Here is a 25,359-nt window from a genome sequence, read left to right on the forward strand (position 1 = left end):
TGTAGGATCTTTTATTTTTTTCCCAGTTTATTCATTATTTTAACTGCTGTAAGTGATTTATGAACAGGAATATGCTTTACCCATTGAGTTCTGCTTTTGCAAATCCATGCTTTACCATGAAGATTCTTTTTTTTAACTTTATATATGCTCCCCTGTTGTTCATTGTACTATATATAAATAAGCTACTATATATAAATAAGCAAAGATTATTAAATTAACCCCCAAAATGAATCGCCACTTAGTTATGCTACATATACTTGTATATAAGGGGCTGTATTGTGTTTAAATTCCTATAAACAAACAATGGAAGCACATTTGTTGACATCTTGATTTTCTTCCAAATATATTATAAAGGATGCGATAAAGGAACCATTTAGTTTCAAGCAAAGTATGTAGTCATAACTTTTAATAACTTATGACTTGACTGACAATGTTACTAAACATGCTAAAATACAAACATAATAACTGATGAATAAAATGCTTCACGGCGTGCCGCTTATTCCAACCCTAGACGTCAAACAACCAGTTTGGACAAAGCATTCAAACTTGATTCAGCTCTAAAAAGTTAAAATCTCTGTTGTGATTAGATGTTTAACACATAGAAATCATTATGACGAGTAAAAGAAATAAAAAAAAATACTTTAAAATTTGCTGTTACAAATTTGCTAATGACAACAACCAATTTATACAAAAATGAAGAAAATGCTTATTTCTGGCCCTTTAGACCCTTAATTCCTGAACTCTATAATGACCCTATAAATTCATCGAAACTTCACGTTTATGGTATAGAAACTAGTACAGGTGGTAAATAATACAGTTTCGTGGAGATCCATAGACTTCATTCCTCAATTAATTGCTTGCCGGACTGGTGGAAACCAGGAAAATGTTATTTTCCTTAATTCCATCCTGGTTATGGTTACCAAACCCCAAGAAAATATCCCAAAGCCTGACTTTGATGGTATGGAACATTGGGATAATATTTTATAGACATACATACACGAATACTTAAGTTATATCATATTTAGTAATGTTTTATAAAATGCTTGTTTATTGTCCCATTCTCTTAACAATTACAACTATAGTTTGGGACCAGAAAAATACTTGTTTTTGGCTCTTTTCAATCCACTAAACGGTTCAAATTATAACACCCCCCCCCCCATTTTTTCCCCAGTGTGAAATATTGTAGTAAAAGATTTGAGAACCATACAATTATAACTGAGTTATATAGTGAAATAGTGTGAAATGCTGGTTTTTGTCCCATTTGCCTTTGGTCCCTGATTACTTAACGGTTGGGGCCATAACACTCAAAACCAATACCGACTTGCCTTTTATTGGTAGGGAACCATAATTAAACAAATTCAAGTTACCGCACTAAAGCCAAGTGTTTAATATGGACAACGCACACACACAAGTACTACACTAAGCGTACATGTTCATAGCAAGTATCAAAGTCAATATTTTCATAGAATAGGCTTGAGGGTTACATGTAAGACGGAACATAAACCTATAGTCCCCTTTGAATTCGTTGGAAAATGACAAACTATTTTGTTATTGATGTATTAGGACTGTACATTAAAGTGTGGTTAAATAAAAAAAATTGAAACTGTACATGCATACATTTAGATTATTGTGCTGTAAAATACTTTTTGATGCACAGCAGAGGTCGCATACGGAAGAGATGGGGCAAAATGGACACAAAATGCAAGATTTGAAGCAGCTCTAATTTTGATTGTGATTAAATGTTTGACACAGGATAAGATTTTGACCAGAATGGAAGTGTTAAAAAAACAGAACTACTTGCAAATTGAAATTTGAATTGTATTTGATTACAAAAACAATGTTGAGCAGGGTGCAGCTTGGCACGACCGCAGCGGTCGAACCCTTACCATTAGGGGAAAATATAGACGCGACATTCAGCTTAACACGGTTCAGGGTTGACTGTCATTAAATATTTGACACAGAATATTAAGCTATAACTACATAATAGAACAGTTATTATGATTGGTTAAAATTCCCAGTGTAATTTCAATCCGTGGTATAAAAGGAACACTGTGCCTAGACACTGCATGAATTGATAAACTCCTAGATGCTGGTATCTGTATACTTTTGAGGGAAGTCAACTAGCTCGGACTGGTGCACTGCCAGCTTTCGTGCCATATATGCCAAGAAGAGATATTTACTTAGATGCCAAAAGGACATTCATTCAGTCAGAGAGTCGCAGACACCGAGGAGAGAATGAGGGCCTTTTAAGGGCTACCTAATAAATTTCAAAAAGATTCTTAAATTGAAAAATAATGAAAGAAAATGTTTCTTCTTGTATAAACTATATGTACAAGGTAGAGATTTGAGCCCGATGAAATTCATTTTTATGTGTCAAAATGCACAGGAACAGAATGTAACATTGACCAAGGTTGTACCTGTTATATATGTATATGAAGGAGGAGTAGGGCATATGCAACGAAGGTGCGTTCCTAGGACAGTGAAAGAAATTTCAAGAAAGTGGAAGCATAAGACACCTCAGAAAGGTGACGCAGAATGAAACTGTTAATTCAAAGAACTTTAAATTTCCATTTTTTTAAAACATTTCCTTAATTTGACCTGATATCCTAATTCAAAAACTAAACATGTCAAATTGTACGGGAACAAATTTATAAATACATGGACCAAATACCACACGACTGAATTTGGTATCATTTTAAAAGGAGCTTCGTTTAAAGTTTTCGAAAATTCGGGGTCAAAGGTCAACATCAAAGGCTCGGTTGGGTAACGAAATGTGAGCATTTATGATTTTTCTTTGTAACCGTTCGACTTAACTTGACGAAATTTGAAATAGTTTTACTAAGGCATTTCTGCGAAGTGTAAAATAATAAAATTTATCTTCTGTATTTTCGATTGATTACCCAAGAAATTCAGAAATTGTAAAAACTAATGCGACATTTTAAGATTATTCTTTAGACTTGGCATTTGAAGTACAGTCAATGGTATATAAAAACCTTTTGTGAACATGCTGAATGAAATCCTCCAAACAAAAACAAATCGGAAAATGTAATGTAAAAAATTTTAACATCAGATTACATGTTATGGTAAAAACGGTTTTGATTATGTTTTCCAGTTTTTGATATAATTTTCAAAAAAGACAGATTTGAATTTATGTTGGCCAAATCTAATATATACATACATTAATTTTCAGATTCGTTAGTCCTTACAGTTCCGTATTTGATGTCGATCACTGATCTGATGATTTACTGTTGATATTTTTTTCAGTTAATGCTGTTTAAGAATAAAAAAAACCCGATTTTATCTCTAGCACAGTTTTACAAGGGAGCGGATTCTTTTTGTAAAGTCTAAATAAAAGAAACCACCGAAATTCAGGGCAAAATGATATTAATTAAAGGCAAGGCCTTTGGTGAAATAAAATACGATTTGGTAGGAATAGAAAAAGTGAGGATTTTGTGAATAAGACTGGTCATTCAAGACAAGAGCAGTAATACAACAGAATAAAAAACAATTGTGTTTATTAATGATTTAATCAATGGGCTGTGTAATTCTAATCAGGTAACAGGTGTAAATAGCATAAAATGTTGTGCCCCTTCGCTTGCTGACGATATTACATGCATTGCTACAATACCTAAAGCATTACAACGAATGCTTGATGTGTGCACCGACTATGCGAATAAGTGGCGGTTTCAGTTCAATGGCAAGAAATCGTGTGTGATACAATTTTCTAAATCGTTCGTAAAATCAGCCTTAAACTGGACAGTTAGCCAGAAAATAATTCCAATTTTAGAAAGCCATGTGCATTTAGGGATTGAACTAAATGGTAAATTTAAGTCTCTCTCAAGGACAACGATCGTTTGTAGGAAAGGTAGAAGCACTTATTTTGCAATTGCCAATATCAGATGTGGAAATACAAATCCGTCAGTGCTTATAAAATTAAACATATTATACAGATCTGTTGTTATACCCACCGTTCTATACGGCTGTGAAGTGTGGAACAATTTAACGAATACCGAGCTAGCACTTCTAAATAGATTTCAACAGAAAGTATGGTTGGGTTACGCAGCATAACAAGTGAAATCGAAAAACGCAAACTTCATTTTTTCGGCAAACTTTGCAAGTTGGGTAATAGCTGCTTGGCGAAAACTATCTTCCTACACAGACTTTTTACATGATTAACAGACAATCGAAATCGCATAGGCTTTATCCCAGATATTTTAGATATCTTAATCAAATATAACATGTACAAGTCCCTTGCGATCTTTATCAGAGACGGTGACTTTCCTGGTAAATTACAATGGAAACACATGGTGGTAAATGCGGTTCATACAAAACATGATAATGACTGGAAAACACGTATAAACTCAAATAGTGGCTTTAGTCGATTCAGAGAAATCCACAATTCCATTGCTGTTGCTGACATCTGGAAGTACCCTACAAACTGCTTTGATTTGCGTACCGCTCACATTATTGCTAATTATATTTCCTCTGTACCAAACCTAATCGAACAATCATGTAAATTATGTGATCAAATATTCACCGATATGCTTGTCCATGCTACCAAAAACTGTACAAGTTCCTTAGAGTTGTTTAATGTTTGGATGGACCTTATAATTGAACATTTTCCCCTAGAGCTGTACGTAGAACTAAGCGAGTATGATGATGAATCGCTTGTCCGAATTCTCCTCGGTAGAAAAACTTCCACTGTGATTCCGATATAGATGAATTCAGACGACTCTGCCACATCCATATTGTAAAGTCAACAGGCGAATATTTAAGATGCTTACGTTGTTGGAATACATTTTTGTAGCTAATGCATGTAATGCCACCAGTACACGAACATATCTTGCTCACTTTACTTGTATATAGATATGAATTAGTAATACAATTCATTATTATTATTATTTAATATTTCCTATTTGTGTCTTAATTAATTTGTAATTATGTAATTGTAATTCATGTAATCTCTATTTTGAGGAATTAAAGAATGAATGAATGAATTTTATAAGGTGCGCGGAATTAGTCAAAATTATCATTATTTAAGGAGGTCATTAATTATTTATGGACCTCCACATTTCGAATTTGGAACCTCTTGAACTATTTCAGGACATGCATAGGTAATTGTTTTATTTCAGAAGGGTCTTAAATTTTTTTTGGACCTCCACAAATCGATTTCGGGACATCCAGAAATATTTGATAGGAATTGTGGAGACCCTGAAATATTTGATTTCCTGAAATTGCATTGTGAAGATCCAGCAATAATTGAGGAGGCCCTGAAATCGAATTGTGGAGGTCCATAAATAATTAAGGATCTTCATAAATAGCATGCACCTTCTTAAATAATGATTATTGTGGCTAATTCCACGCCTCATACTACTAGTATTACTCAATATGAACGTCAGCCCCTACCCAGAATAGATGACACGCTCAGTGGAAATAAGGGGTTTCCGGAAATTGGCAATATGGCCTTGAATAACCCTTGATACCCAGGATCGTGAGAAAACCGATTGATATCTGTACAAGTAATTATTAAAGCGAATCTATGGTTTGGCCCTGCACGTCTCAAGATTTGCCTACTGGTGAAATATTTATTCATTACATTAACAAATCATTATACGACTGCATATTGTTCTAAGTAAAAAAAAAAACAACAAAAAACAACAAAAAAAACAAAAACAAAAACAAAACAAAACAATAAATTAAATTTTATTATAATTGTTGGAAGAGATTTCAAGTTATTATGTGTAGTGTGAACTTGCAGATTTGGTTTTCTTTGAATTCTGAGTTTGGTGTCAAACTTATTTCATTTTAAAACTTAAATGAAAATAAAAATAAATCTCTACCTATCGACCCTATAAAATTTTAGAATGGTGATCGGAAACATTATTATTTTTTCGGCCTTCGACATGAAATCATGTGATATGCATTTGATGAATGAACCTGGTCACATGACAACTAATTACTAAATTCCCCGAACACACCATGACCCATGCCTGGCTATGCCTGGGGACTGTATGAACGGTTCGATGCATAACACCGGCCGTGAGAGACCTTGAATGATAGCCAAGGGCTTTAAGAAACCCCCCAGGCCTTCATATATTACATATATCACATATGAGTGCAAACCGGGTCTGACAGTATTGAGTATATTATATGTTAGCAAGAAAACGATTATTAAACCAAGTATAGTAACAGTCTGCTGATGGTCAGCGTCACTCATATCGTGAAATTGATTGGTTAACAATGTGTTACGAAAGACTTTTGAGGATTTTAGTGCTTTATATCCACAAAGACTGTCAAATTATCTGCTAGAAATTAACGATGTTCTAGCTTTATAATGCACGAAATGAAGGATGTAGGCGCTATCTTTTTCATTTGTTATAGTGTTATTTAAATAGAACATTTGATGCATCATTTTAGAACAGAAAACGATTTTTTTTCATGTCTAGTTGATTTAGAAGAAGCAAAGAATGCCTCTTTTATAAAGTTTTTAAATGTCACAGTTAATATACATTAAAAAAAACCTGTCACTCCATGAAATTAACGGAAAAATTGTTTGACGTCAGTTACGCTCGGAGGTACGAACATCGCGCGTGACGTCTGCGAAGTATGCAAATGTTTCAGAAGGTTAATGTGTGCGTCCTAGATCCTATTTGAAGAACCATGAGACTTTTATTTCAACGAACCAGAAAATCAAACAAATAGCTACAAAAGCAGAACTTTATTTGATTTGAAATGTATTAGATTTAAAGACCACATTTTAATCTATCTCTGCTAATAAGAGTTCTCAAATCGGAAACGAGTCTTGAAATCTGTTCAAGATCACTAAGGGCAAACAAGTGGTTTTTCCGCGGTTCTGTTATAATCTTTGAAAGTTTGGTTTTATCATCCTCTGAGGAAATTCCGATCATCATGCCATAAATATCTGCAATAGATTGAAGTTCTTTGGCCGCGGATATTACATCGTTTTCACTTCCGCAATTATAAACACCATCTGTTAGCAACAAAACTTCCCTCTTAACATGTTGTTCCTCTCTCCTACCTAAAACCAGGAAGATTAAATGTGAGTAATTCCAAGTTGAAGCTAAAAGCCATACACATTATGTAGCAGCACACTTAAAAATCAAGCGGTTTTCACTGTGGGTATTTATTGTTGTCAGATATATGATCCAAACAGACTTTCAATTGGTTGGATATATAGGAAAAACATTAAATAAATGTAAAAAAAAATATTTTAACCGTTACCATAGCAACGAGCACTCCTTAGCAACCACCAATTTTGGGCTTAAAAATCACAAAAATGTCACAATTTGAATATAATTTTTTTTTCTAAAGGTGGAAATTTGTCAAATTACATAATTATATTAATGAAATGTGTTTACAGTTTACAATAAGTACAAAACAATCTGTTTAAATCTGATTACCATAGCAATCAAAATTCTTAATTTTGGACATTTTGAAATGTGTAAATTCAGACCCGTTTTGCCAAGACAATAAGAAGATATTATCCAAATATAAGCATGACAGTGAAGGCAGGACCTCTCCATTGAAACATATCAAAGATAAAAATATATAACCTATCTTTGTTTTTTGGTCATCTAAACCCGAAATGACCCCCATGCAATATTTGTCCAGGCCATAATTTTTGTGTCTTTTGACTTAGACCTATACTATTTTAGTATGTTGGTATATCCTCTCAGGTGTTGAGTGTCGCATACTGAGTTGACGAGCTTTGACCTTTACCTTTAACCTCAGGGTCAAATAACATACAAAATGTTGGCAAAATACCTAACAAAATTTTGTCCTGGCCATAATTCTTTTGTCTTTTTACTTAGACATCTGATATTAGGTATGTAAGTATATAACATCAAGGCAGAGTTAAATGTTTTAGAGTAGAGTAGATGACTTTTGACCTTTACCTTTCATTTAAAGATCAAATAACATACAAAATTCTGTCTGGGCCATAACTTTTTGTCTTTTTACTTTTCACCTAGATATCTGATATTTGGAATGTGGGTACATCAGCCAAGGCGAATTGTCTTGTACAAGGTGGGTGAACTTGACCTTTGACCTCACGGTCAAATGAAATACAAAATTTTGGCTTAAGGTTAATGAGACAGTCATGTGACTATTTACATTTTTTAGCTCAAGTCATTGGTTTATTAACAAATGTACATATATATTCTTGTTTTTAATTTCAAAATGCTAGGGCTCATGATATATTGTGACTTACTCTACATGAAGTCTGGTTCCAGATTTGATAAATAAGAACCATTAGAAAATCGATATTTATAAATATACCATAGAAATATTACTCATGGATAAAAATAACAAGTGTTTATTTACTAACCTGGTTCCATACATCTATCAATTGTAACAATTTTGCAACTATGAATAAACCAAACATGGGGAATCTACAATTGCATATTTCATCTCGTAGTAGCACATAAGAATCAGTTACAATATAGAAAATGTGAACAACTTTTATACAAGCTAGTATACAAGGTAACATGTTCCTTCTACTTATTATTGTCCATACATGAGGTCAGAAGTAAACTAAAACATACTAGTAGTCAATGAAATGTAAAATATAGGTTGCAGATACTTCACTTTCGCTTGGATGTTGATTCACTACCTTTGATCATCAGTATATTACAACTTCGGTTATATAATCCTATTTTTTATATCTATTTCAGACTGAAAATATATAACAGTCATTCCTCATAATTTATATTAAGTATCAAACTTTAACGAGTTACATCACTAAAAAAGTTTGATGACGTCACATTTATTACAAAATTTGATTTATGAGATGATCGACGACATTGTTAAACTAATCAGAAACCGTGTCACTTCTGAAATTAAATTATTGAGGTTTCATACCTGAAGTACTAAATCATGATGTTTTTACCCAAAAGTTTTTTGTGTGATTTGACATATTTCTTTATATATTTTTCCTATTCAATCAGTTGGGAACACAGACACAAACATGCACTCAGGTTCTCCGATAGTTCTTCCTTAACTTTCTAATCAAAAGATATTACTAAAGTGAAAAAAAAGGCAAAGTCATAGTGAACCGGGTTGTGATTCCTAATATCTATCTAATAATTAGGTATAAATTGTTTTTCATGTCTGAACCTATGTGCATGTTTGTGTGGTTGAATAGGTAAAATATATTAAGTTATCCTAAAATGTCAAATAAGACAAAAAAAATATTTTCGGGGTAAACACATTATGATTTAGTACTTCCGGTATCATTACCTAAATAAATATCAAAAGTAGAATCATATGACCAAAGTTATAATATACTGATGCATCAAGGATAGTGAATCAGCATCCAGCGAAGAGTAGTATCTACAACCTATATTTGTTACATCTCATTGACTACAGTGTACTGACCTCATTTATGGGCAATAATAAAAGGATCATGTGACCTTGTATACTATCTAGTATAAAAGAAGTTAGCATTTTATATATTGCAATTGATTCTTAAATGCAACTGCATGATAAAGAGTAATCAAGGGAACCAAGGTTATAGTGGTAATCAAAAGAATGTAATCCAGGGACAAAGACCAGACAAGGAAAACAGACATACACAACAAAGAACATAAAGTAACTAAAATCATGCATACAAAGTAACAAAAGTAAATGAGAAACTCGGACTCCACTAAAAACTGGGAGCATGGACCAGGTGCACCGGTAGGGTAAGCGTCCTCTGCAATTACATATGTTTCTAAATATGTAATTGCAAATTACCCGTGTTTGGTTTATTCATAGTCTCTAGAGAGCTACAAGTGACAGATGTATGGTAACAGGCCAGTAAATAAACATTTGTTATTTTCATCCATTTGTGATATTACAGTGATATATTTATAGATATTGATTTTCATTTTTTTCTTATTTATTATTTCTGACACCTGACTCTGTGTTACATTATGTTTGGAACAACTAAATTAAAGAAATTTTTAAATGTTTCATAAACAAATTCTACATGTTCATGTTTAGAAGAGTAATTAAGAGAAACAAGATTCTAGTGGACAAAAATCAATAATTTGTAATATTAGGAAATGATTTTTTTAAATATTACAAAATCATTTTTTTAATATTAGAAAAGATTTTTTAATACTAGAAAAGATTTTTTAATATTAGAAATTCATTTTGTATTATTAAAAATTTATTTTATAATTTCATTTTCTAATATTACAAATTCCTGATTTAGTAATACTATAAAACATCACACATTTTGTAATATTACAAATTGAATTTGTAATATTTAGAAAATGAATTTGTAATATTTAGAAAATGAATTTGTAATATTTAGAAAATGAATTTGTAATATTAGAAAATTACATTGCAAAATCGGTCGCAATTTTTAATATTACAAAACTATTTTCTAATATTAAAAAATCGTAATTGAATATGACAAATCCATTTTCTAATATTAGAAAATCAATTTCTAATTTAAAAAGTCGTTTTTTTAATATTAGAAATTCAATCGATTTTTTAATATTAAAAAAGTGTTTTGTGATATTAGAAATCTAATTTGTAATATTAGAGAATGAATTTGTAATATTGAAAAATCATTTTTTAATATTAGAAAACACTTATTTTTTAATATCAGAAAATATTTTTTAGCATTAGAAATTCATTCCGTAATATTAAAAATTCATTTTCTAATATTAAAAATTTCTGATTTAGTAATATTACAAAACATGAAACATTTCGTAATATCACAAACTGAATTTGTAACATTAGAAAATGAATTTGTAATATTAGAAAATCACTTTGCAATATTGCAAAATCAGTCACATTTTTTAATATTACAAAATGATTTTCTAAAATAAAAAAATCGTAATTAAATACAACAAATCCATTTTCTAATATCAGAAAATCAATTTCTAATATTAAAAAATTGTTTTTTAATATTAGAAATTCAATTGAATAAAAATGATTTTTTTAATTATTAAAAAAGTCTTTTATAATATAAGAAATCTAATTTGTAATATTAGAAAATGAATTTGTAATATTAAAAAATTTTTTTTTTTTAATATTATATAATACTCATTTTTGTCCACTTTAGCTTGCCATAGGATATCAAAAGCGTGTAATCCAGGGACATCTTGATTAGAATCTGTTCATTTCAGTAAAGCTTGAGCTCAAAAAGAGGAAATGATATATATGTCAAGAGAAGAAAAAAAAAACTAACAGAAGAAGTATATCTCTTGGGACTACTTGAATTTCTGTCAATATACAGATATTTATAAAAAAAAATTTATATAGTCAGTCACATGACCTTTGTACTCATTAACATGAAGTCAAAATTTTGTATGTTATTTGACCATAAGGTAAAAGATGAAGTTTCAATGTCAACCAATGTAGTACATAACGCCTCACCTTGAAATGATATACCCACATACAAAATATCAGATATCTAAGTAAAAAGACAAAAAAAAACGGTATGTCCCAGAAAAAAAAGGATGATCAAGGATGAGGGTACACAAGGCGCTGTAGAAGAAATGCAATTATCTCCTTTTAATAAACTTAAAATGGTTCCATTTTTTAAATTAAAACAATTTATTTCATCTTTGTTTTTAAGAAAATCAAAAGAGAAAATTTATTTTGTTTATGAAAGAAATAAACAAAGTTATATGCATATTCAATCAGTATATGTTGAATAAAGTAAAAAAAAACAATCACACCTTAGTGTTATGTTTTACGCTATCTGTTAAAAAAAAAAAAAAATATATATATATATATTAACAATACGTGGGGTAAACACTCAACACGTTGACGTACTCCCAAACAGCTAGAGTAGGGAATCGCTCTCGGACCCACGTGGGGTCTGGGAGTTGACAAGAGCGTCTACACAACAGCCCAGCCGCTAGTAGGCTATACTCTGAGTTCTTCGGTCAGGTATCCTGAAGTCTGGGGTCCGCTTCTTTCTACTACTAACTGGCATTACTAACAGAATCCCCGTAAAGAGCGGTCGTGCCAGATCCACAAGGATAGTCAAGACCGTAAAAACCCCCAAATCATCATGTGGGGAAAACCTGGTCATAGAAGCGTACGTATGATGACATTTTTTCTTAGCCCTATGAAGAATCTTTACTTTTAATTTCATAAAGCTTTAGGCAATTAATCGTTTTTGTCTCCCTTTCCATAAAATAGCGCTTTACTTGACTCAAACTTGTATAAAATTCGGTGATCATCGAGCCTCCGAGTATATTTCGCCGAAAACAGAATCAAGAGAGATGGGGCAAATATACAAATCACGTGTTACCGTTTCTACCTCAACCACATATAACACTGCATGAGTCACTATATATATATATATATATATATATATATATATATATATATATATATATCTTCATATCCAGTTAAGAGTTACTAAGGTTTCTCGTGCTTAACTACAGATAGACAGACAAACAGACAGATCCCTGATGTGTTAAAACTTTTCCGAGTACAATAGCTGAAACATAATAAGCACGTACATGCACAAATCATTGTTGATAAACTTATCATTACTTTTAGTTAAACCAACAGTTCTTATAATATTTGCAAAGTTTTAAAATATATAAATGAGAAAAATAAAAATGAAACTTTTTTTCATTAAAGTTTATGATTACGAATAATAGTAAATTAATGTGGGAGCTTAAATCCTACCGCTTTCGAAATTTTCGCTATTCATCAGTCATAATAATGGGGATGAAACTGGGAAGTTAAGAAGCCCAGAAGTGACGCACTTCAATTTTGATAAAAATAAAAGGGGTCCCCTTTTGTAGAGTTTCCGAAGATTAACATCAATGCTAACCGTATCTCCGCTAAAATGCATGAAAGCTTGGCATATGTTAAATTATATGTTCGAAAACTAATTTCATATTCATATTCATACCAATAAACCTCAGACGGTTCACGGTCAGACCATGTTTATTTAACCTGACAACCTACATGTATAAGGTATTGTCGCACCCCATCAAATCCACCACCCGGGACGCGCCTGTTTTTGTTTGTTTTGTTTTTTTTTTCAATAAATTCAAAGAGGCGGATAACAAAATATTCTAGACATGGATTGAATATAAACGTTATAGACAGAGGTGACTGAAATAAAAGACAACTTCGTTCACATAAAATATAGACGCTACAATTTGCATTAAATATTAAAAAAGACGACAAAAAGCAGAACTGCAGACAACAATTATCACGACAGGACCGCTTGCCACGAATATTATATTAAATCTAGCAGTCATAACAAATACTAAAACTACATGAGGGCTGTTAAGCACAGATATTTACACCTGGACGTGAAGAATTTACATGTACATGTATCCATGATCCTCCTTAGCGGTGCATCATAGTCATAGTACTTCCCTATGTAACAGTTTTGATATAAATACAGATATTTTAAGTGTCTACATGTTTTCTGACGTATGTGTAGGTGTACACAAAATACGAAAGAAGTGTTGGAACATTTACTTTCTATACGAGAAACTTAAGCAACAGGATTTTATACACCCAAAATTGTGTACAATTGACCATTATTTTGCATAAATTAACTTTGCAATAACGAATACATGTTAGGACAAGTTTAATATGACTGTGCACATTGTAAATGTATATGTATTGAAGATTTTTTTTCGGATAAAGAAAGTATTGTTGAAAGAACTTTGTTATATAGAACTGTGCTGAATCATTGTAATAGATAAATACCCAGAGCCTGGATTTTTTTTTACAGGCAAACAAAGCAAACGGCTTTTAATTTTTCTACTTTCAAAATAAAAACAAGAGCGAGTAAAAAGCTTTATTCACGCTTATCTTATAACAGCGTTTCCAATTTGCCGGATCGCATAAGGGAATAAAATGCATTGCAAAATTTAATAACAAAGTTATCTTTAGACAGCGTGCTACAAGTTTCTATACACTAATGCTTTTTTACGAGTTTATCTAAAGCATCTCATTTTGTACTACGTTCCACGCAAAAGAAAATCATAACGCAGAACAATTATTCAAAAATTCAAATATTAAATCCATAGAAAAAATCCCACGTAAATGCGGTTCAAAGTAAGGGACCGGTCATTATTTATCTCCAGGGGTGGGCCGGCAAATTGAAATATGATCCCGGAAAAAATAACTGACCCCCCCCCTTTTCCTAACACAGAGATATTCTTAACCCCCTCTCTCAAAAAAAGTCAACCCCCTGCAGTTTTTAAAAATGAAATTTCAATGTATGTATTGATTTATTGAGAATAGGAAACATATAGTACAATCAAAAGTTATTTAAGGAATGTTTCCAATATTTGAACGGGTTATACAATATAACCTGGTTTGGGGCAGTTTACGCTTAATAGGCCACGAAGCGATCTCTATTTTAGCGTAAATATATTAACTTCAGCGGTCACAACAAGACCTTCATCATGAGGATAACCTCATCTAGTACATGAAAACATAAAAAGCTTTATACATTATTTTGATTACCGCTATAACATTGGCTCCCTTGCTTACTCTTGCACACGACATTATGTATAAAATTCTAGATATTGCACAAGTACATGTACATGTGTAAATGATTTTTCTATAAAAAAAAATCATGACCCCCCCCCTCATCAATTTGTCAAAAATGCATAACCCCCCTTCAAGTACTGCTATTATTTTGTAGTAATTTTTGAAGCGATTTTAAGCGTGATTTTTGAAGGTCTTTTGTTAAATGCACATAGAGATCCAGAGTTAACCAAAAATTCCCTTTTCCTGTAGAAAGAATTAATAAATGCACATGTACATGTGTAAATGATTTTTCTATAAAAAAAAATCATGACCCCCCCCCCTCATCAATTTGTCAAAAATGCATAACCCCCCTTCAAGTACTGCTATTATTTTGTAGTAATTTTTGAAGCGATTTTAAGCGTGATTTTTGAAGGTCTTTTGTTAAATGCACATAGAGATCCAGAGTTAACCAAAAATTCCCTTTTCCTGTAGAAAGAATTAATAAATGCACATTTTCAGTTTCAATCTTTTTTTTGGTCTACGCTGGATCTCACTATAAAATAAGTGGCAGAAGAGTGAAAATAGACAGAATAGCCTTTTTGGGCATTCGTTTCTTTATTGTTAGTTTTTTAATCACAAACTAAATGCATAAAATTGAAAATTTACAATATGAATTACATCATTATTTAGTTTTCTTCCGTATTGATGATATTTTTTACCAATTATTTCAGTAGGCAGAACAAGGCTTTATGGACCCTCATTCTTTGTATGGTATTTGTCCAAAAGTTTGTATGTATTTGTCATTTGACAATGGGGTCAAATGTAAACCTCGAAAGGCCATCCACTCTAAAACATTACACTTTGTCTTGATGTGGTTTACTTACTTACCAAATATCTGATATTCAAGTTAAAAAAAATATGGCCCAGACACAGTTTTGTTTGAAATTTTACCAACATTTTGTATGTAATTTGACCTTGAAAAGAGGATTCAAGGTCAAAGGTCATCCACTCAAAATACCACATTTCACCTTGATGTGATATACTTACACGCCAAAGATCAGATATCAAGAAAGACAAAATAAAATTATGGCCAAACCAAATTATCTATGGTATTTAAAAAAAATGTATGTTATTTGACCTTGAGGTTGAAGGTCAAGATTAAAAGTCACCTAGTCTGGTACACGACACTCCGCCCTGAGAGGATTTGCCAACATACCAAATATTAGAAGTCTATGTCAAAAGACAAAAAAAGTTTGGTCCGGACAAATTGTGTATGAAAAACATCAAGAAGAAAAAAGTCTTCATGGTGTCATTTCGGGACCAGATAAGCAAAAAACAAAGATAGGTTACATTTTTTTTATTTTTGATATTTTTCAGTGGAGAGGTCCTGCTTTACTGCCATGCATATATTTGGATATCTTCTTTCTTGTCTTGGCAAAATAGGACAGAACAAAACTTAATTTAACATAATTCATAATGTAAAAAATTAAGAAATTTGGTTGCTATAGTAACCAGATTTAAACCATTCAAATTGTTTTGTACTTTATTGTAAATTGTTTAATTCATAGCATATTTCATTAATATAATTATGTAGTTTGACAAATTTCCACCACAAAAAATTACATTCAAATAGTGACAGATTTATGATTTTTAGGCCAAAGATTTGTGTTTGCTAAGGAGTGCTAATGGAAACGGTGAAAATATTTATAATTTTATATTTTTTATTCTTTTTCCATTATATCCAAGAGATTGAAAGTCAATTTGGTTCAAAAGTCTGACATCAATAAACCACCTACTGCATAATTCTTAGGCGGACTGCTACTGAAGAAACCAACATCAAAACCAGATCAACAACAAAACAGAAAATACTTTTCATTATTTACCAATGCGGCTTGATACATAATTATATTGAACTTTTTTCATTAGCAAGTAATGACTTCTGTTTTTCCAATCCTGACTTATCTTATTCACTGACTTGTCTTTAAACGTTTGACACAGCCAAGGTTTCAAACATAATTGCAAAATTTGATATGATCATTATAAATGTATCGGATCGACGGTCTCGTGGCAATGTCCTACACAGTGGGTATATTTGCTATTTCAAAACTAATACCCCTATGCCACAAACAGGACAGTAGCTTCGGGAATTTGTTACGAGTAGCGCTTAAGTCATGTCAATTTGTCACATACTGTATGGCAGTATTTTTCGTCAAAACTAACGGAGCCGTCCCTTGCACAGTGCATGAATATGACGGAATTGTCAGTTACGTTGCTTTCGGCGGAATTTATGAAAACTTTCCACTTAGTACAAGAACTGTAAAAAAAAACGCTGCCAGGAGACCCGAGACAATATTTATGAACGAGAAAAGATCATTCCTGTGTCGTTAAAGATAAAAAAGGCATGTAGCGAGCGGTTTGACTATTTTTTTGTATTCAAAGAGAAGTAGGTAGTGAAATCCAAGATTGCCGCCTTTTTCCCTTGTAGTTTTTTAGTGTATGGCAATGAATAGTAAAAAGTAAAAAAAAGTAGTTAAAACAGCATTGCAGTACAATTTTTGCACATCTAATGGATCAAACTCATGACCTCAAGTCCCTGTGACTGGAGTGATATGTAATGAATCAGAAAGCGATTATATGGTATCGTGGCAGCGTGCTTGTCTCGATTGTTTCTATCCATGGCTGAGTCATACCAATTGACAACGATTTTATATGTCCACAAGCATGTACTTAAATGTTAAAAATTCTGTTTCATGTAGTATAAATAATATTAGGAAGAAGAACAACAAGAAGAAACTGATCAAAACCAATATGTTCCCCTTTTCGTTTAGGGAAAAATCATGTAAACTGTAAAGGGTACTTATAAATGTATAATAATATGTTGTTATGTAATTCATGTAATGGAATATAATAAAGAAAGAGTTTAACTCTTATCACTTGTGCTTGATCTAGTTGCCGCTTTTGTATTGACAATAAAATCTGTTTAAACTAAATTATACCTATCGTTAAAGTCAATTTGTTCACGATTAGAAAGTCTTAACCCCCTCCTTCACGGTCATTTCAGTCATTTTATACTTATAAAAATATAAAAAATGACATAATAGATACACCATCTCAAATGTTATTCCTTAATAAGAAATAAATTTTTAATATTTAATTGATGGCAAAATTGAAGAAAATTGAAGAAATCTCAATAAAATGTGCTTATTTCCATGATGAAATTCATAGGGCGAAATGATGCCCTATGTATTTTCTGACAAAGTGTTTATAAAAATCAATGATACTGTTACGCCCTCACGGGTGTGTAGGTATATTTCAAGCGCAAGTGTATAGGAAAGTGGTATTTCACTGGTAGCGTGGCCTTTGAAGGTATTACCATATACTTGTTCTTAATACACAACTCAACAGAATTTAAACTTATAAGTAACATTTCTAAACTTCTCAGGAGTCAATATTTTAATACATACAATATATAATGTTAAAACCCTACCACTGAACGCTAAAGAATATAAACGGAGGTCCCCCCAAAATATGATACGGGCTGCTAGTTTCTATAGGTTATGTCAAGGTCAGGTCGTAGTAAAAATATTTACTACTAAAAATACAGGGGCATACCACGGGTGTTGTTCTCCTGGCGAGCTGGTAGCGCTCAGTGGTCAAAATCGAGCTGAATAGTACTAACTGCTCTCAGAATAATTCTGCCGGGATTAATTTCAGGACGCCGGCCCACAGTTATGTATAACTGCCCCACTTGTTGGAATTTTAGGCCCACTTTCAGGAATGTGGGGATTCGGCTAATATCATTCATTGGTTTATCCTTGTGGGCCTCCAAACAATATGATTGGTTAAGAAATCTCTGCATTCCCACAGAAGTCTATATTCTCCCAACCAATTACTTCCGGTCTGCCAAATATAAACATGGTTGACATCGAGGGGAAAATATAATAACGGGATGGAAAAGAAGGAAGACGGGACCTACTACAGCTTATAATACGGGGAAATAAGCCCATAACAATCATATCCCTTAGTAGTATATATGAATATAAATGACAGGTGAGAAATATGAATAAATAGACGAAATAAAGCTGGGGACTTGTCGACAGCCTGGGACTGACTGGACACGAGGGATGCAACAATGAGAACGAACTCTGTCTTGACCATTAGAAAACATTCCCATTATAGTCCCAATACAATAATACAAATACAATCACATAACTATGTTTAAATTGTCCATATCGCGCATGCATTCACTCAGACGGACACGAACAAACAAGAAAAAGGAACCTGAGTGACACTCAAAAATATATCTTCATTATAAACCTACTGACCTAAACCCTACTTTGTAACAATACATTACTTCATATCCTTTGTAAATTGTGATCATTTTGACAGACACCATTGCTTTGTTTGTAAACGTTTCAGTTTTGCTGTAATGGTTGAAAAAGTAACGAAAATGAACTGATAAGCGCCTAATTCTCAGACTTGACTGATGTAAACGTTCATTTCTCTCAATTGACAGTATGGCGGAGGTAATATAATACATCTTACCTTTAGAAGATAGAAACATTTTCCTTGCAGCGTTGAACGCTTTTTCGAGGCACGCAGTTCCTTGACCGTAACCTTTAACAGTTTTAATGTTGTTTATAGCTTTCTTGGCCTGGAAAATGTTATTAACACCATCGAGCTTAAGCCATATCTCCACATCTTGCGAAAATAATATAACAGACAATTTCATATAGTCATCCGGGTTATCATTTGAATCCAGTGGATCTGGTAAAGGACAAAACATACTTATCAACTCCGCCAAACTTTGCCATGTCTTAGAAAAGGGTAATGTTCCTATACTACCTGATACATCAATTAATAATACTAAATCACGTGGTCCAACTGGCGGGCGGACAAACATGGCACCAAAATTTTCCGATGTTATCTCTGTTGTTATATCTGTAATAGTAAAATGTATTTTATAATAAATATACTAAGACACCAATATTAGTCTATGATGCTGTGACTACACTCGAATTCACCTCTGCCTGTTTTCATTTTTTGTTAATTATCTTGTAAATTACTCAGAAGTTCCTTTAAAAAATTGCCATTTTATTCATGTCGTTCTGTACTACAACTCTCATACAATTATTTCTCGTTCTTACCTCCGAGATCGAAATATTTCCATATTTATTTTTTCTACGAGAATTTTGCACTGAACGAATGGTTTATCCGCCAACTTGTTTCTATGGATATTATGAAGTGTTTCCTATTACCTCACAATTGAAGAGCTGAAATACCATGATTTCCCGCCATATTTCTGCTCTTTACCTTTAGTGAAAGAAAAAAATTCGAAGTTCCGAATGAAAATATATCAACTGGTACCTAATATGAGACTTACCACATATAGTATGGAATTGGCAGGGAATCAGAAATATGACGGGAAATCATGGTATTTCAGCTCTTCAATTGTGAGGTAATAGGGAACATTTCAAAATATCCATAGAAACAAGATGGCGGATAAACCATACGTTCAGTGCACAATTCTCGTAAAAAAATAAATATGGAAATATTTCGATCTCGGAGGTAAGAACGAGAAATAATTGTATGAAAGTTGTAGAACAGAACGACATGAATAAAATGGCATTTTTTTTAAAAGGAACTTATGAGTAATTTACAAGATAATTTAAAAAAAAAACTGGAAACGGGCTTAGGTGAATTCGAGTATAGTTAACTTTTCGTCCTCATACTTCAGGTATTGAGTGACTTGCATCTGATCATAAACATGAATATTTTCACAAAGCTACTACTTTGCTGTTCATTTCATGTAAAATGGTAAAACAAGGCAATATTAAACTAAATTGTGTAATTGACAAAAATTTTGAAATAATCGAAGTTTACAGAAGACATTTATCTTCGTCAGAATCAATAGAAAGGATTTTTCCGAGATGAATATAACAACTAATTGTTTGAATATTCTGAAACTGAAAAAGAAAAAGACACTTACTAACTCTTCTGGTTTCCTTCAGATGAGGACAAGAATTTTCTTTACTGGACAATGATAAGCGTCTATACCTTTCACTGGTACCAAACCCATAAGGTTTATGCCAATGACTCCAGTCAGTAAATTTACAATGTACTGTAAGAGTAATCAAGGAAACCAAGGTTATAGCGGTAATCAAAAGAATGTTATCCAGGGACAAAGACCAGACATGAAAAACAGACATACACAACAAAGAACATAAAGTAACTAAAATTATACATACAAAGTAACAACAACATTAACCTGTAATTTATGCCTCGTTTATTATGAAAGTTTCTTCAATTCGTTGGCATATCTTCATTCCAAGTAAGTTAATTATCTCTCCTTCAGATTTTAATATTTTATATACCACATAAACACGGAAATATGTCACTTATCTTGACCTTTGAAAAAGACAGAAGATAGACAAAGAAGGGTTATCGAGAATTTGCTTCAAACGAAGCAAATTCTCGATCAAACAAGGCATGTTAATCAGTGGTCAACATTAGACCTGTTCATCAAGTCATTGGTCAAAACAAAGCCTGTTAATCAAATCCTTAGTAAAAACAAAGCCTATTAATCAAATACTAAGTCAAAACATAAGCCTATTTATCAAATACTTAGGCAAAACAAAGCCTGTTCATCAAATACTTAGTCAAAACAAGGCCTGTTAATCAAATTCTTAGTCAAAACAAAGCTTGTTAATCAAAGCCTTAGTCAAAACAAAGCTTGCTAATCAAATTCTTATCCAAAACAAGGCCTGTTCATAAAAAAGATCAAACCATTTAACACGAAGAATATAATAGAACCCTCAAACGGAGGCAAGTCCTAGTTCAAAACAAGGCCTGCATGTTAAAAAAAAATATCAAATCACATACATTTGTGTGACGTAAAGATTTTAAACAGTACCCAAAAAACTTAACTCCGTGTACTCTGAAACGGGGGAGCTTTTACCTCTTCTTACCTAATGAACACAGAATGTAGGATTGTCGAAGTAATAATATGATAATAATTATGTAAACCTACATATTACTTGTTTGGAAATCACTGAGTCCTATTAAAGTAACTGTCTTTATAAAAATCAGACAGGAGGTAATTCATGCATGTCAAAAACCCACGGAAGTTGAAATGCACTTACATTCATTTTTTTGGAATCGTAAACCGACCTCAGTTATTTATTTGGGTGTTGCGCTTTTGAAATAAAATGTATATAGGTAGTACATAAAATTAGAACTTTGCAAGAGTCATCGCTCTTGATATGGTTTTAATTGATTGATTTTAGTAAGAAATTTAATTGTGATTTTCTGTAAAGTACAGATCTAAATACAGAAAGGACTATTGTCACACAAAAAATAGTATATGTAGACCAAAAATCAGCGTCTCTTCCGTGGTTTTTTTCTACACCATGAATTACCTCACTATAAGCATTGTTTAAATTTTATATGGCCTGGTACTTAAAACATCAGCGTATTGGTAAATGTATAAGACAAGTGCAACGACTTGATTTCTCCAGTGTCAACTGTCTGTTCAATTATAGTATAATTTTAGCTTATCACGCTAATGTGTTTATCTCATAGCTCCTTCATTTTGCTAAAAACTGTGACATCGATATTATTTCGATTTTCTGAATATGACACATTGGTCTATGACTGCGTTTGTTACCGTTATCCGATAGAGCGATATCCGTTTGTAATCGTTATCCGATAGAGCGACGTTGAAGGTCCGTTTGTCATTGTTAACCGATGGAGCGATATAAATGCGATACGGAGGTCCGTTTGTCATCGTTATCCGATAAAGCAATGAGGAGGTCCGTTTGTCATCGATATCCGAAAGAGCGATGTGGAAGTCCGTTTGTCATCGTTATCCGATAGAGCGATGTTCAAGGCCAGTTTGTCATCGTTACCCGATAGAGCGATGTGCGTTTGTAATCTTTATCCCATAGAGCGATGTAAAGGTCCGCTTGTAATCGTTATCCGATAGAGCGACGTGAATATATAGTTTGTCATTGTTATCCAATAGAGCGATGTAAAAGATCAGTATGCGATTTGGAGGTCCGTTTGACATCTTTATCCCTTAGAGCGATGTGGTCCATTTAAAATATTACGATAATACCTCCTACATGCTCCCATTTCATCAACCAACACAACAGATGTTAAGAAAGAAGCAGAAACTGCTGATTCTCTCTAAATATGTATACGCCTTCATATGTCATTATTTATAATGATTTATTCATTTGCTAAACCCTAAGAAAAAACGCAGAACATAATAGACAGGAGCACCATCTTACCCATCTGAGTTTCTATTTTATGCGGACAAGCCATTCCATCATTTACATTATATCTTACAACCTCTCTAGTCCTTTTACTGATGCCAGAACTATTTGGTTCATTCCAAGCACTCCAATGCCCAACCAAGCATGGCAGATCAACTGTTAAATACAACTATCCATGATGTTAAACACATAAATCATGCAACTTTAAGCATATAATGTTTACAATAATTGCGATATTTCACATCACAGGAACTGAATGTTTGTGCATTTTTTACGTCGTATTGACTGTAGCTTGAGCTTTTCCTATAATTAATTCAGTTCCTCAATTGCTCAATATATTTAGGTACATTGTATTGTTATCTGTTTTGTAAAGTGTTCTATTTCTATATATGAAACGCATTTAGTGATTGGTTTAGATGCATGTATAAAGGTTATTGTAAAGCAACAATGTATAGGCCAAAGAACCCCTAAAGACGAATTTTTGCAGACCTATATACATGTAGGTCGATAGAGCATAAATCCGACTGTTTGCCAAAATATAGGTGCAGCATTTTCGTGGAAACCAGGGACCAAAAGTAGGTCATGACGTTATTTCTAAGTGTTCGGTTTTTTTTTGCTTCCATCCAAGTAAAACAAATACTTTTTGTATATAAAAATGGCATGAAAAGAAAACCAAGATATTCAAGCATAAATATAATATTAATTTAGAACATTACATACTTCATCAGAAATTTTTGATAACTGTTAACGATAAAATTATGTTTCCGACACAATGAAACTGATTCTCAGAAATATACTAACGAAATGTAACCGACTTCCCTTATTAAAGGTTTCGAGCATATTACTTTATAGTTATCAACTTAAAGTTTAAAATTTACCATTAGGTACTTGTTCTTGTTTTGGTTTTTAAGTCCTCATCAAATGGTAAACTTCGGATTAAAAAAAAATCTTTCAAGAAGAATTTCGTCGTTGGTTAATAGATTTCAAGGAATATGATTGACAAAGTACGCTTACCAATCAAAAGCATTTGTAATGGATTCTTAATACTTGGGAAAGGTTTAAAAGGCATATGAGTATGGAGAACATCCCATAATTAACAAAAATAGGAATTCTTCTGTTGAAACTATAACATCCATTTACCTCTAAATGGTAATAAAGCATCTCAAAATTAACCAACTTCTTTCTTGTATGATAATCTTTACCATATACAGCTCAACCCTTTTTTCGGACACGGGTATCTACTTTTATTTTAATACGACTTGTTTAACCAGGATAGGTCTATATCATAAACATATGAAATATTTGATGTATTGATAAGTCATTATCGTTTTCAGTTTCCGCTTTTAGTGGTCATTACATTCAATTTTCTTTCAAGCACAATAACAAATTAACAGTTCACGAATATTTCGTAAGTTCAAAGAATATTACAATTTCGATGAAATGATCGTAAAAAGTTTCATTTTATATACTTATTAAGCTACATTAAGTATTAATTGACAAGTTATTTATGATCTAACCCAGAACTTTCTAAATCACATAACACCAATCTTAACTTCTTTTCCACAATGCAGATTCCATATTAAAATATCTAGTCATCCTTTTTAGAATAGAGTTGGGCTGATTACTTTCAATTGTAATCGATTACATCATGATTACGTTTGGCAAAGTAATCATGATGACTTCATGGTTACATATGATTACTTCACGTATTTTTTTTTACACATGATTAAAAGAAAATTGATCAACTTCATTGGTATAGGTAATGTTATGACCTATTTAGCAAAATAACATATAACATTAAAGCAGAAGTAATAATTTGTGTATTATATACATAAACTCAAAGCTGTGGTAAACACGATTTTTGAAAATTGTACATTGACAGTTACATTGATTTTTTTTTTTATTTTTCTGTTTGTTTTACTCTTATTAGTAGACCAAGTGTGTTTGACTCTAATTATGTAGACTAAGTGTCTGTTTTAATGAGGCGACAAAATTTGACAAACAATTGTATAGCCTTCAGGAAAGTTAATTATAAACAATATCATAATAGGATTGAAAAGCTATTTTTGGTCGTTCATACATGCATGAATGACAGAAAAAAGCTGTTCAATCCTTATAATTCTATCCGACAGTCAAAGTTACTCTCTGAGAGCCTCAGTCGGTTATATTGATACACTGTGTTTATGTTTACACTTCAATACATACACATTCCTTTGCACACGTATGGAAGCGCGAACGAACATTTACACATAATCGTCTGCACAATGACAGTGAAGGCGGAATGGACAAAGTGATAGTTGGCATTGAAAAATACGAGATGTAAACAATTCAACAGGAATATAATTGTTAAGGAAATACAACAAGAAAGAAGGAAAATTACAACAAGGTTTTTCCAAGGGTTCAGTAATTACTCTCTGTAAACAAACTTGACCGATAAAATCATTGTGTATGTAATTAACTATTCTTATGGCTATATTATGCTGTTCAGCTTTCGAACTACATGGCCGCCATATTGGTTTCAAGTTGACTGGCGTTCATGAAAGCGAAGTTCATGCATGTATGAACTTTCTGGCAACGACGTTCTCGACCAATCAAAAACGGCTAT

General features: G+C 32.4%; 1 protein-coding gene across 1 annotated transcript in view; it reads right to left on the reverse strand.

The window, feature by feature from the left end:
* Positions 1-6,703: 6,703 nt before the first annotated feature.
* Positions 6,704-25,359, reverse strand: part of LOC148626297 (uncharacterized) — a 76,688-nt gene continuing 58,032 nt past the window's right edge. The window contains exons 18-21 of the mRNA XM_088570180.1: positions 22,770-22,910; positions 20,468-20,599; positions 19,024-19,419; positions 6,704-7,039 (exon numbers count right to left, since the gene is read on the reverse strand). Of these exons, the coding sequence (XP_088426306.1) occupies positions 6,744-7,039; positions 19,024-19,419; positions 20,468-20,599; positions 22,770-22,910 (965 nt within the window). The 3' untranslated portion in view covers positions 6,704-6,743. The remainder of the gene's footprint in view (positions 7,040-19,023; positions 19,420-20,467; positions 20,600-22,769; positions 22,911-25,359) is intronic.

This window comes from Perna viridis, chromosome 2, assembly GCF_037379345.1.
Source record: "Perna viridis isolate PV_CMFRI_1.1 ecotype Kerala chromosome 2, ASM3737934v1, whole genome shotgun sequence".
Lineage (NCBI taxonomy): Eukaryota > Metazoa > Mollusca > Bivalvia > Mytilida > Mytilidae > Perna > Perna viridis.